The 13,221-nt window shown below is 55.5% G+C and overlaps 1 protein-coding gene across 1 annotated transcript in view; it reads left to right on the plus strand.

The window, feature by feature from the left end:
* Positions 1–2,064: 2,064 nt before the first annotated feature.
* Positions 2,065–13,221, plus strand: part of LOC137356866 (phospholipid-transporting ATPase ID-like) — a 34,588-nt gene continuing 23,431 nt past the window's right edge. The window contains 12 exon segments of the mRNA XM_068022704.1: positions 2,065–2,287; positions 2,485–2,573; positions 2,983–3,179; positions 3,989–4,197; positions 5,627–5,670; positions 6,421–6,586; positions 7,043–7,101; positions 7,103–7,232; positions 7,751–7,804; positions 7,807–7,865; positions 8,214–8,378; positions 9,229–9,340. Of these exon segments, the coding sequence (XP_067878805.1) occupies positions 2,065–2,287; positions 2,485–2,573; positions 2,983–3,179; positions 3,989–4,197; positions 5,627–5,670; positions 6,421–6,586; positions 7,043–7,101; positions 7,103–7,232; positions 7,751–7,804; positions 7,807–7,865; positions 8,214–8,378; positions 9,229–9,340 (1,507 nt within the window).

The following is a 13,221-nucleotide window of genomic DNA, read 5'->3' on the forward strand; positions in this document are numbered from 1 at the left end:
TGAGTTACAGACTGGAATCTAATCGAGGGGTTCGGGTGGTTTATATATAGAATAACAGATACCCGGGAGTGAGTTACAGACTGGAATCTAATCGTGGGGTTTGGGGTGGTTTATATATAGAATAACAGATACCCGGGAGTGAGTTACAGACTGGAATCTAATTGAGGGGTTCAGGGGGGTTTATATATAGAATAACAGATACCCGGGAGTGAGTTACAGACTGGAATCTAATCGAGGGGTTCGGGGTGGTTTATATATAGAATAACAAATACCCGGGAGTGAGTTACTGACTGGAATCTAATCGAGGGGTTTGGGGTGGTTTATATATAGAATAACAGATACCTGGGAGTGAGTTACTGACTGGAATCTAATCGAGGGGTTTGGGGTAGTTTATATATAGAATAACAGATACCTGGGAGTGAGTTACAGACTGGAATCTAATCGAGGGGTTCGGGTGGTTTATATATAGAATAACAGATACCCGGGAGTGAGTTACAGACTGGAATCTAATCGAGGGGTTCGGGGTGGTTTATATATAGAATAACAGATACCTGGGAGTGAGTTACAGACTGGAATCTAATCGAGGGGTTCGGGTGGTTTATATATAGAATAACAGATACCTGGGAGTGAGTTACTGACTGGAATCTAATCGAGGGGTTTGGGGTGGTTTATATATAGAATAACAGATACCTGGGAGTGAGTTACAGACTGGAATCTAATCGAGGGGTTCGGGTGGTTTATATATAGAATAACAGATACCCGGGAGTGAGTTACAGACTGGATTCTAATCGAGATGTTCGGGTGGTTTATATATAGAATAACAGATACCCGGGAGTGAGTTACAGACTGGAATCTAATCGAGGGGTTCGAGTGGTTTATATATAGAATAACAGATACCCGGGAGTGAGTTACAGACTGGAATCTAATCGAGGGGTTCGGGTGGTTTATATATAGAATAACAGATACCCGGGAGTGAGTTACAGACTGGAATCTAATCGAGGGGTTCGGGTGGTTTATATATAGAATAACAGATACCCGGGAGTGAGTTACAGACTGGAATCTAATCGAGGGGTTCGGGTGGTTTATATATAGAATAACAGATACCCGGGAGTGAGTTACAGACTGGAATCTAATCGAGGGGTTCGGGTGGTTTATATATAGAATAACAGATACCCGGGAGTGAGTTACAGACTGGAATCTAATCGAGGGGTTCGGGTGGTTTATATATAGAATAACAGATACCCGGGAGTGAGTTACAGACTGGAATCTAATCGAGGGGTTCGGGTGGTTTATATATAGAATAACAGATACCCGGGAGTGAGTTACAGACTGGAATCTAATCGAGGGGTTCGGGTGGTTTATATATAGAATAACAGATACCCGGGAGTGAGTTACAGACTGGAATCTAATCGAGGGGTTCGGGTGGTTTATATATAGAATAACAGATACCCGGGAGTGAGTTACAGACTGGAATCTAATCGAAGGGTTCGGGGTGGTTTATATATAGAATAACAGATACCCGGGAGTGAGTTACATGGAATCTAATCGAGGGGTTTGGGGGGTTTATATATAGAATAACAGATACCCGGGAGTTAGTTACAGACTGGAATCTAATTGGGGGTATTCCCAAATCCTGCTCATTCATTGTGAAAGGAAGAGGCTGGAATCTGGGTGGAGGAGCATGTTTGCTCCCCGGAGTCTGATGACACATTGGGATAGTGGATATCAAGGAAACTGTTTGAAGAGGGAGGTGCTGTTCTCCCCAGCTTGTTCCCACTGCACCAACTAACTGCTGGAGCAGGCCAATACTGCCATCGTCTGGTCATGATAAGTTTAGCCGTTTATTGCTGGAAGTTAGCGAAGATCCCCAGCGTGTTCAGTCCTTCCGGATAGTTACAGCCTCTCCGTTCTGTTATCATGCTTGTGAGAGTTTGCCTTTTATCCGTGCCTCCCTGTCCAGCTTTAGGTGAAGGGGTCAGGGGTCGGAGTGCAAGGGGGCACGGATTGGGGAACACCAGGCTTGGCGGTCTGTGCCTCGAGGGATTTGCAGCCCCGGGGGAAGAGATGGGTTGGCGGTGGCGGGGAGGGCCGTTCACTGAATTGAAACATCTTTCTGCTATCCCGACAGGAGAGGTAATCTGTGAGCCCCCGAACAATAAACTGGACAGGTTCACGGGGACGCTGTACTGGCAGGGGAAAAACTACCCACTGAATAATCACAACATGCTGCTCCGAGGGTGCGTTCTCCGTAACACGGAGTGGTGCTTTGGCCTCGTCATCTTTGCAGGTTAGGTGCCCGTCCCGCCCGCCCGCTTTCCCATCTCCCCCTCACTCGCTGTCCGCTTCCGCCCCCCCCCCCCCCCCCCCTCTTTCTCTCTCTCTCTCTGTACCTGTATCTGTGTTGGGGCTGGAGGTGAAGGGTCAGTGAAGCCCCTTGTGGACGGCCCCCTCCGTTTGTAACCGGAGCCGCGTTTGTTTATCCAGGTCCTGACACGAAACTCATGCAGAACAGCGGCAGGACCAAGTTCAAGAGGACTAGCATCGACCGGCTGATGAACACGTTGGTGCTCTGGGTGAGTTCCGGGGGAGTGGGGTGGTGGGGTGCTGCTCCAGGAACGGGCGGTGAGAAACGGGCGTGGTATCCAAACCCCGCCGGGCATCCGGAAAGATGGCGCGTCCTCCGTGCCAATGGAATCGGGGCCTCCGGTTGACCCGCGCAGTCGGGGCAACGGTGCAGTAGCTAAGTCCACAAGTCCGCCTGATCCAGGCCCTCTGGAATTTACATCGCGTGGTCATCCCGTGGAAGAATCCGGCTCTTTTTTTTCCCCATCGGTGCACAGTCCTATCCTGCTCCAAATCGGTTCCTTTACCCTCTGTGCCGTGGCAAACACCCTGTGCCCTCTTGCCCTGGTGCCCCATCTCACGGGGACTTTGAGACGGGTTGGATTGAAACCGGTTTTGTCTTTCTCTCTCTCTCTCCAGATTTTTGGATTCCTGATTTGCATGGGGATAATCCTGGCGATCGGGAATTCTATCTGGGAATACGAAGTTGGAGACCTCTTCCAGATCTACCTGCCTTGGGACCAGGTCGTCGACAGCGCTTTCCTGTCTGGATTTCTGTCCTTCTGGTCATACATCATCATTCTCAACACTGTCGTACCCATTTCACTCTACGTAAGGTACGCTGACGTGTGAGATATGGTTATGGGTTTCAGATCAGAGGGGAAAAGATCACCACAGTAATGGCACTCAGTTTGATACTCAGATATATTGATGGGACAGTGTAGAGGGAGCTTTACTCTGTATCTAACCCCTGTGCTGTACCTGTCCTGGGAGTGTTTGATGGGGACAGTGTAGAGGGAGCTTTACTCTGTATCTAACCCCCGTGCTGTACCTGTCCTGGGAGTGTTTGATGGGGACAGTGTAGAGGGAGCTTTACTCTGTATCTAACCCCCGTGCTGTACCTGTCCTGGGAGTGTTTGATGGGGGACAGTGTAGAGGGAGCTTTACTCTGTATCTAACCCCCGTGCTGTACCTGTCCTGGGAGTGTTTGATGGGGACAGTGTAGAGGGAGCTTTACTCTGTATCTAACCCCCGTGCTGTACCTGTCCTGGGAGTGTTTGATGGGGGACAGTGTAGAGGGAGCTTTACTCTGTATCTAACCCCCGTGCTGTACCTGTCCTGGGAGTGTTTGATGGGGACAGTGTAGAGGGAGCTTTACTCTGTATCTAACCCCCGTGCTGTACCTGTCCTGGGAGTGTTTGATGGGGGACAGTGTAGAGGGAGCTTTACTCTGTATCTAACCCGTGCTGTACCTGTCCTGGGAGTGTTTGATGGGGACAGTGTAGAGGGAGCTTTGAGCCTCCGCCCGGGATCGTCCCGTTTATGTTTTAAGCGTTTTGGCCTGGGTGCTGCAGTTGCGTGGTTTGTGGCGAATGGACACAGCGTGGACCGTCCTCCTCACCTCTGACCTCTGACCTCAATGCAGCGTTGAGGTCATCCGCCTGGGGCACAGCTACTTCATCAACTGGGATAAGAAAATGTACTGCGTGAAGAAGAACACGGCAGCCGAGGCGAGGACCACCACCCTCAGTGAGGAGCTGGGCCAGATCGAGTACATTTTCTCCGACAAGACCGGCACCCTCACCCAGAACATCATGACCTTTAACAAGTGCTCCATCGGCGGCAAGACATACGGTGAGCGCGGTGGCCGGACGGGAGTGAGGGTCGCGCTGCGGGGAGTCGCCTGGTGGAATTGGGTCCCTTTTTGGGAGCAATTGCGACATACAATGGAAATTTCTTGTGTAAACGTGTCACGCTGCAGTGATGCCCTCCCGCCAGTGGTGGTGCTGTGGTGCCGCGGCTCTGTGGCGCCTCAGCTTGCACTGAGAGGAACTGCCCTGCTTCAACGCAACGCCTCTTCCCCAAGTTGCCATTTAATAACACCGCTATTCAGTGACATTCTATCGAAAATGGACCAATTTAGTCCCAATGCGAAGCTTCTCACGGTCAAACAGCCCCCCCAACACTTTGTTGAGATCAGCCAATCCGGCAAAGGCAGGAGGACTGATCCTGGTGTCTCCGTGTGAGAGGATTCGTGGGGCTTAAGCCCCCATCTTCAGAGACTCGGGCCCATAATCCCCTCAACCAACATCACTAAAAAAAAAACAGGTGAACTGGGTCATTATCACATTGCTGTTCGTGGGAGCTTGCTGTGCACAACTTGGCTGCAGTGTAAAAATCAGAGAACGGCACGGGAGGCGGCCCGTCGTGTCCGTGCTGGCTCTCTGCAAGGGCAACCCACCTACTCCCACTCCCCTGCCGGTTCCCCGTTGCCCCGGAAATTCTTTCCTCTTCAGCTAATTATCCAACTCCAGTTTGAGTGCCTCAATCGAACCTGCCTCCACCACGCTCTCAGGCAGTGCATTCCAGATCCGAACCACTCGCTTCCGCCAGTGGGAACAGTTTCCCCCCCTATCTACTCTGTCCAGACCCCTCGTGATTTTGAAGACCTCTGTCAAATCTCCTCTCAACCTTCTCGAAGGGGAACAGCCCCAGCTTCTCCAATCTATCCACGTGACTGAGCCTGTCTCTGTCCTCCTTGAAGTCTTATCACTATCCTCCTGACAGTTCACAATCCTTCCAAGCTTTGTATCATCTGCACGTTTTGAAATTGTGCCCTGTACACCCAAGTCGAGCTCATTAATATATGTCAAGAAAAGCAGGGGTCCCAACACCGATCCCTGGGGAACCCCCACTATATACCTCCCTCTAGTCTGAAAAACAACCGTTTTTCAGTATCCTCGGGTGCATCCGATCCAGTCCTGGTGACTTATCAACTTTAAGAACACCCAGCCTTTCTAATACCTCCTGTTCATCAATTTTTAGCCCATCCAGTGTCTCAACTATCGCCTCTTTCATTGTAACTTTGGCAGTATCCTCTTCCTTGGTCAAGACAGATGCAAAGTCCTCATTTAATACCTCAGCCTTGCCCCCCCCCTCCCCGTGACGACACTTCATAAAGTACTTCACTGGCTGTAAAGCGCTTTGGAACATCCTCAGGATGTGAAAGGCGCTATAGAAATGCAAGTTCATTCACGCATAACACAGCCGACTTGTTTTCCAGGTGATCTGATTGATGAATTGGGACATAAATGTGAAGGAAGAGAGGTGAGTTAAAAATGGAAATAAGTTAGGGTGGGAAATTGGGGCATTTTTTATTGGAACAGAAGAGATTAAGGGAGATCGAACCCTGTGCTGTACCAGTCCTGGGAGTGTTTGATGGGGACAGTGTAGAGGGAGCTCTACTAACGTACCTTGCATTCCTATATTGGACAAAAATGCATTAGCAAAATTATTTTAAACATTTTTCTAGGAACTGTGATGTCACTGAGCCAGGTGACCTTGAAATAAGTATTCACAAATGCCCTTCCCCCACCCAAAGTGACCTCCCTTCAGGCACTGACTCTCGTTCAGGGTTGAGTACCAGAGCCCCGAACTGACTCAAGTGGCCAATGTGGTGCGTGAGCCCAGATGGTGTGGAGCGCCTGGATATTCGACTGTGTAGGGCATCGCAGCTCGGTCAATTGTGTCTGTACCCGGTGTCTGTGCACAGGTGAGGAGAGGCTCACTGGACAGCGAGCACCCTGACCGGCCGATTGCTGTTCTGAGCTACAAGCGGCAGGGGCTCAGTGGAGCCCCTCTCCCCCACCCAGTTCCTGTACCCACCTCCCCAACGGGGCACAATTTGCGACGGCCCGTTTGGGGAACGATAGTGAAAGGTTTTTGGTGAGACGTGGCTGGGCGCTGAGATCACGTTCCCTCCGAGTTAGTGGAAGATGCGAGTGCGAGGCGGTGAAGGTTTAAAGCCGCAGAGACCATCTAATGTTGCCACCCACGTTGTGTTTCTCTCCTCGGCAGAAGATGGTGCCCATAGATTTCACCTTCAACCCGCTGGCCGACCCCAGGTTCACCTTTTATGACCACCTTCTCTTAGAATCGGTCAAGTTGGCTGACCGTGAGGTGCACGAGTTCTTCAGACTGCTCTCGCTGTGTCACACCGTCATGTCCGAGGATCGGGAGGAAGGTAGGGGCTCGATTACACCCCCCTTCCCCTCGCTCACTCCGATACACCCCCTTCCCCTCGCTCACTCCGATACACCCACTTCCCCTCGCTCACTCCGATGCACCCCCTTCCCCTCGCTCACTCCGATGCACCCCCTTCCCCTCGCTCACTCCGATGCACCCCCTTCCCCTCGCTCCACTCCGATGCACCCCCTTCCCCTCGCTCACTTCCGATACACCCCCTCCCCTCACTCACTCCGATGCACCCCCTCCCTCGCCCACTCCGATACACCCCCCTCTCTATAACCCTGTGACGGTTTCGAGCCGCAGAGACCATTAATGCTGCCACCACGTTGTGTTTCTCTCCGCGGCAGAAGAGGGTGCCCGTAGATTCCACCTGTCAACATGCTGTCATCTGCTTTGTCTAAAGCCTTTAAACCGAACTGAAAGGTCATTAACTCCCTCTCTCTCTCCCCAGGTGAGCTCTATTACAAGGCCCAGTCTCCGGATGAGGGTGCTCTCGTCACTGCCGCACAGCAACTTTGGTTTTGTGTTTCGAAGCCGCACGCCCAACACCATCACCATCCAGGAAATGGGGAAGCCCGTCACCTACCAGGTGCTGGCTATCCTGGACTTCAACAATATCCGCAAGCGAATGTCCGTCATTGGTGAGTCACCGTCGGGGGCTGGGAGCCGGCTATTTGACCGGGGACAGCTGAGGTTTGCCAACTTCCTCGGGGATCTCCGCTGGCCGTTGTGGGGGGGGGGGGGGGGGGGGGGGAGCGGGGAGAGGGATCAAGTCACTGCCTCCTCAGTCCGCTCGCCGGCCCTGCGGAATGTGTTCTGCGACCGTCTCGGAGCTTGGATCTGCCGGTGGACCCCGTCTCGGCGCGGTGTGTGGCGTCTGTGCTGCTGGGCTGTAATGCCCGGACGAGGGGTGAAACTTGACCCTCTGGAGCCCGGGTGAACTCACTCAGCAAATTAGCTCTCAGTGAAGTGGCTGTTGTAAAGACGTCCATGTGCTTCTTGAATTGTCCCTTCAGGGAAGGCAGTCTGCCTTCCTCGCGCAGTCTGGGCCTCTATGTGACTCCAGTCCCGCACCAACCAGATTGGGGAGAGAAAGGGGCGATGAATTGCTGTAGGTTTTACAGTAACGCTCTGTGTGTCTGTTTTTTCTTCTTCTCAGTCCGAAATCCGAAGGGGAAAATCCGACTCTACTGTAAAGGGGCGGACACCATCCTGTTGACCGGCTGCACCCGTCCAATCACCACCTGATGAACATCACCCTGGATCACCTGAATGTGAGTGCGCAGCCCGCGGGTCTGACTCCCATCCAACGCCACGCCGTCCTCGTTGAGAGAGGCCGAGTCAGGTCAGGGACAGACCCCGGGGTGTTTCTGGGCCCACAGTCCTGGGAATGCTTTTCCCGTCCCTCTGCGTCTCCGTCCCCCCCCCCCCCTCCCCCCCCCCCGTCCCTCTCTGTCCCCCCGCCCCCCCCCCCCCCCCCCACCCCCGGTCTCTCCGTTCCCCCATCTCTCTCTCTCTTTTCCCCCCAAGCATTACAACTCCCTCCTCCTCTCTCTCTCTCCATTCCATACCCAGTGGCTCTGTGAAGATCTTTAACCCCTTTCTGTCCCCTCCCTGGGCAGGAGTTTGCGAGTGAAGGACTGCGGACCCTGGTGCTCGCCTACAAGGACCTGGACGAAGAGCATTACGAGGAGTGGTCGGTGCGGCACCGCCAGGCAAGCAGCTCGCTGGATAACCGGGAGCAGCTGTTGGCAGCGGTGTACGAGGAGGTCGAGCAGGACATGATGGTACAACCGCAAGCTGCGTTTCTCTAGCGCCTTTCGCCCCAAAGCGCCGCACGGCCGACGACGTGCTCTTTTTGAAGTGCGGTCGCTCTTGTAATGTAGGAAACGCAGCGGCCAATTTGCGCACAGCAAGATCTCACAAACAGCAATGTGATAATGACCCAGGTCATCTGATATTTTTTCGTGATGTTGTTTGAGGGATAAATATTGGGCCCCAGGACACCAGGGGGGGGTGAACTAGGCGACCAAAAGCTCAGTCAAAGAGGTGGTTTTAAGGAGCGCCTTAAAGGAGGAGAGAGAGAGGGGCGGAGAGGTTCAGGGAGGGAATTCCAGAGCTCCCAGGCAGCTGAAGGCACGGCCGCCAATGGTGGAGCGATGGGAATCGGGGGGGATGGGCAAGAGGGCGGAATTGGAGGAGCGCAGAGATCTCGGAGGGTTGTCGGAGGTGACAGAGATAGGGAAGGGACGAGGAGGCCTTGGAGGGATTTGAAAACAAGGATGAGAATTTTTAAATCTAGGTGTTGCCGGACCGGGAGCCGGTGTAGGTCAGGGAGCACAGGGTGGGTGATGGGTGAACGGGACTCGGTGCGAGTTAGGACACGGGGGTAGCAGAGTTTTGGATGAGATGAAGTTTACGGAGGGTAGAATGTGGGAGACCAGCCAGGAGTATGTTGGAATAGTCTAAGTCTAGAGGTAACGAAGACATGAGTGAGGGTTCCAGCAGCCGATGAGCTGAGACAGGGCGGAGTTACGGAAATGAATATAGGCGGTCTTAGTGATGGCGCGAATACGTGTTAAAGGCCATTCTATCTGATGCAGCCAATCCTAAAGCAGATGCCCCTCTCTCCCTCAGCTTCTCGGAGCGACAGCTATTGAGGACAAACTGCAGGAAGGGGTTCCGGAGACCATCGCCATCCTCACGCTGGCCAATATAAAGATCTGGGTGCTGACTGGGGACAAGCCTGGTAAGTGACAACCCCGCACCCTCCGGATGTCAGGAGTGTTGGCCGTGCGGTCAGTGGCTCGACCTTTCACCCTGGGAACCGGGCTTAAATCGCAGACCAGACTGATGGGGTGAAGGCCTCCCGGTTGGGGGGGGGTGCGTTGCAGAACGTGCACGGGACAGTCCCCAAGCCGTATCCCTTTGGGAATACAGACCCAAACTCCGCTCCCCCCCAATCCAACACTAAGTGGGAACCGCCGGAATAAAGGGCACTCCTCGGAATATGGTTGGGGCAGATTAGACTGTGTTTTACCCTGTATCTAACCCCCGTTTTTTTTCCCCCCCCCTTTTTTTTTTATAAGGTGACCTTTATACCCCAGGCCCCTTTTATATTTTCATGTTGAGGGGGCCTTTATTCCTCAGGCCCCCTTTATATACATATTTACATTTTAAAAAAAGCTTTATTTAAAACCAGATAAATCAACAAAAACTCAAATTAAAATGCCATTTTCGGCGTCAATGATGCACTCCAGTCCCTGCGGTGCCCACCGGTCGCGGAAGGCCTCAAGCGTACCGGCGGACACCGCATGCTCCTTCTCCAGGGACACCTGGGCGCGATCGTAACCGCGGAAGAGGGGTGAATTGCCACCTTGGCCAGGCCCAGGAGCAGACCGACGAGGAGATCCTCCTCCCGGCCCAAGCCCCTCCGCACCGGGTGCCCAAAGATCAGGAGCGTGGGTCTGAAGTGCAGCCAGAATTTGAGGAGCAGCCCCTTCAGATACTCAAATAGGGGCTGCAACCTCGCACACTCTGTGCAAACATGGAACACGGACTCGTCCAGGCCGCAGAAAGTACAGGCGGCCTGGGAGTCCGTGAACCTATTTAAAAGTCTATTGCACGGGACTGCTCTGTGCAACACCCTCCATCCCAGGTCCCCAATGTAAAGGGGGAAGACTCCCGCGTAGAGAGACCTCCATCGGGGGTACCCTCGCCGCCAGATGGCAACGCGGACCGCCAGGGCATGTCCGGCCGGCTGACGAGGGCGAGGAAGTGGAGAGTGTGCAGGAGCAGCCCGTACAGGAAACCCCTCCGCGCCGATTAGAATGGCACGGAGGGCATTTCCGAGAGGCGGCTCGGGTTGTGCGGGGCCGGCTCCCGAGGAGGGTTTCGGGGCCTGGGTCCGATGAGCAGTTCCGGCCGAGCGGGGGTCAACTCCGCCGGGATCGCTCCGCACTCCCGAGCCCCCTCGCCACCCGCAGTGAGGGGCGTCCCGGGGGTTTCGGCTACTACTCCGCCCGCCGGACCGTCCCCGGAGTCGGCTGCCCGGACAGCCAAGGCGCTCTCCTCCGCCGGCGTGGGAGAGCCCTGAAAGGAGGCGACCATGTTCCAGACTCGGAAAAGATCCCGGTAAAAGACAGGCAACTCCCTCAGAGAGGCGCGGCTAACGGACTCCACCGGGAGCTGCGTGTCGTCTTGAAGGCAGTGACGCTGGCGGAAAAAATACGTCGCCAGCGCACACCATCTGGGAGGACGCTCGACGTACAGGTATCTCTGCAGGGTCCGAAGGCGGAGAGTCGCAGCCTGGGTGCGGACGCACACCAGCGACTGACCGCCCTCCTCGATCGGGAGACTCAGGACCGCGGCAGAGACCCAGTGTTTCCTCTTGCCCCAGAAGAAATCGACGAGTTTCTTCTGGATCTTGGTGGCAAATACAGGGGGCGGGGCCAAAGTGACCAACCGGTACCACAGCATGGAGGCCACCAGTTGGTTTATGACCAACGCTCGGCCCCTGTAGGAAAGCACTCGGAGCAGTCCTGTCCAGCGCCCCAGCCGAGCGGTGACTTTCGCCTCCAACTCCTGCCAGTTTGCCGGCCAGGCTTCCTCAGCGGGGCTAAGGTGGACTCCCAGATAGAGGAGGTGCGTGGTGCTCCACGCAAAAGGTGTCATCTCCTCCGGCAGGGAATCCACCCGCCACTGACCAACCAGGAGTCCGGAACATTTCTCCCAATTGATCCTCGCGGAGGACGCGGCAGAAAAGGTCTGCTGGCAGTCGCGCATCCTCCGCGAGTCAACGGGATCTGTGATTGCGAGGAGCACGTCGTCGGCGTAAGCCGAGAGGACGACCCGCATGGCCGGCTCGCGCAGAGCCAATCCCGTCAACCTCCTGCGAAGCAGGCACAGGAAGGGCTCCACGCAGATGGTATACAATTGGCCGGACATGGGGCACCCCTGACGCACTCCTCTCCCAAATCGAAGGGGCGCCGTCAAGGACCCGTTAACTTTGACTAGACACTCTGCGGCGGCGTATAAAAGTCGGACCCGGGCCACGAAATGCGGCCCGAGTCCGAAAGCGCGCAGAGTCCCGAAAAGGTAATCGTGATCCACCCTGTCGAACGCCTTCTCCTGATCGAGGGAGAGAAAGGCGACCGACTGACCAGTCCTCTGGGAAAGATGGATCAGGTCCCGGACCAGGTGGATGTTGTCCTGGATGGACCGGCCCGGGACCGTGTAGGACTGGTCGGGGTGGATCATGTGGGCCAGCACGGAGCCCAGGCGGGTAGACATAGCCCGGGCAAAGATCTTATAATCCGTGCTGAGGAGGGAGACCGGACGCCAGTTTTTAAGCAGGCGGAGATCGCCCCTCTTCGGCAGCAGGACGATGACCGCCCTGCGCCACGAGAGGGGCATCTCCCCGGTCGCCAGGCTTTCCCCCAGGACCCGCGCGTAATCGTCCCCCAGGACGTCCCAGAACGCCCTGAGGAACTCCACGGTCAACCCATCCAGCCCTGGGGATTTGCCCCTCGAGAGCTGGTGGAGGGCGCCAGTCAGCTCCGCCAACGTGAGCGGAGCCTCCAATCCTTCGGCGCCCTCCGGGCTGACCTGCGGCAGGTCCTCCCACAAAACTCTGCGCGCATCCTCGCTGGACGGATCCGGAGAGAACAACGCACTGTAATACGTCCGGACCAGGAGGCCCATTCCCTCCGGATCCGTGATGGAGGATCCGTCGTCGGCCAGCAGCTCGACAAGCTGCTTACGGACCCCCCGCCATTTTTCCAGCGAGTAGAAGAATGGTGAGGCGCGGTCCAAATCTTCCAGGATCTGGATCCGCGACCTCACGTACGCGCCTCGGGACCCTATGAGCTGCAGGTTCCTCAGCGCGCCCTTCTTCTCTTTGTACGCCTGCCACAGGGCCGGGTCCGCGACGGCATGACCGAGGCGGGATTCCAAGTCGAGCACCTCCCTCTCAAGGCGCCCGACCTCGGCTTCCCGCCTCTTGGTCGACCCCTTCGCGTACTCCTGACAGAAGACGCGGATGTGAGTCTTGCCCACATCCCACCATAGCCTCAAGGAGGGGAAGCCCCCCTGCTTCCTTCTCCAGTCGGCCCAGAATCGACAGAACGAGTCCCGAAATCGCACGTCCTCCAGCAGCCGGTTGTTAAAGTGCCAGTACGCGGACCCCGCCCGCGTGCGGAGCGGAGTGAACTCCGCCCACACCAGGCGGTGGTCCGAGCACGGCACCAGCCGCATGGAGGCCGCCGAAACGCGGGAGACGTACGCCTGCGAAATGTAGAGGCGGTCGATTCGCGACCCCCCTCCTCCAGACCTCCACGTGAAGGCGCTGGAGTCGGGATGGAGATTCCGCCAGACATCCACCAAGTTAAGGGAGCTGATCAGTCCCCTCAACTTCTCCACCGACGCTTGGCCGCGCTGGGGACCGGAGCGATCCCCCACCTCGAGGGTGCAGTTAAAATCCCCCCCGAGGATGATGCACTCGCCGCTGTCGATGGAGCTCAAGAGAGCGGACACTTCTTCAAAGAAGCGCGCTTGCAAAGCGCCGGGCCTGGGCGCGTACACGTTCACAAAGTGGAGCGGCACGCTACCCAGGCGAACGGCGAGGTGGAG

This window comes from Heterodontus francisci, chromosome 46, assembly GCF_036365525.1.
Source record: "Heterodontus francisci isolate sHetFra1 chromosome 46, sHetFra1.hap1, whole genome shotgun sequence".
NCBI lineage: Eukaryota > Metazoa > Chordata > Chondrichthyes > Heterodontiformes > Heterodontidae > Heterodontus > Heterodontus francisci.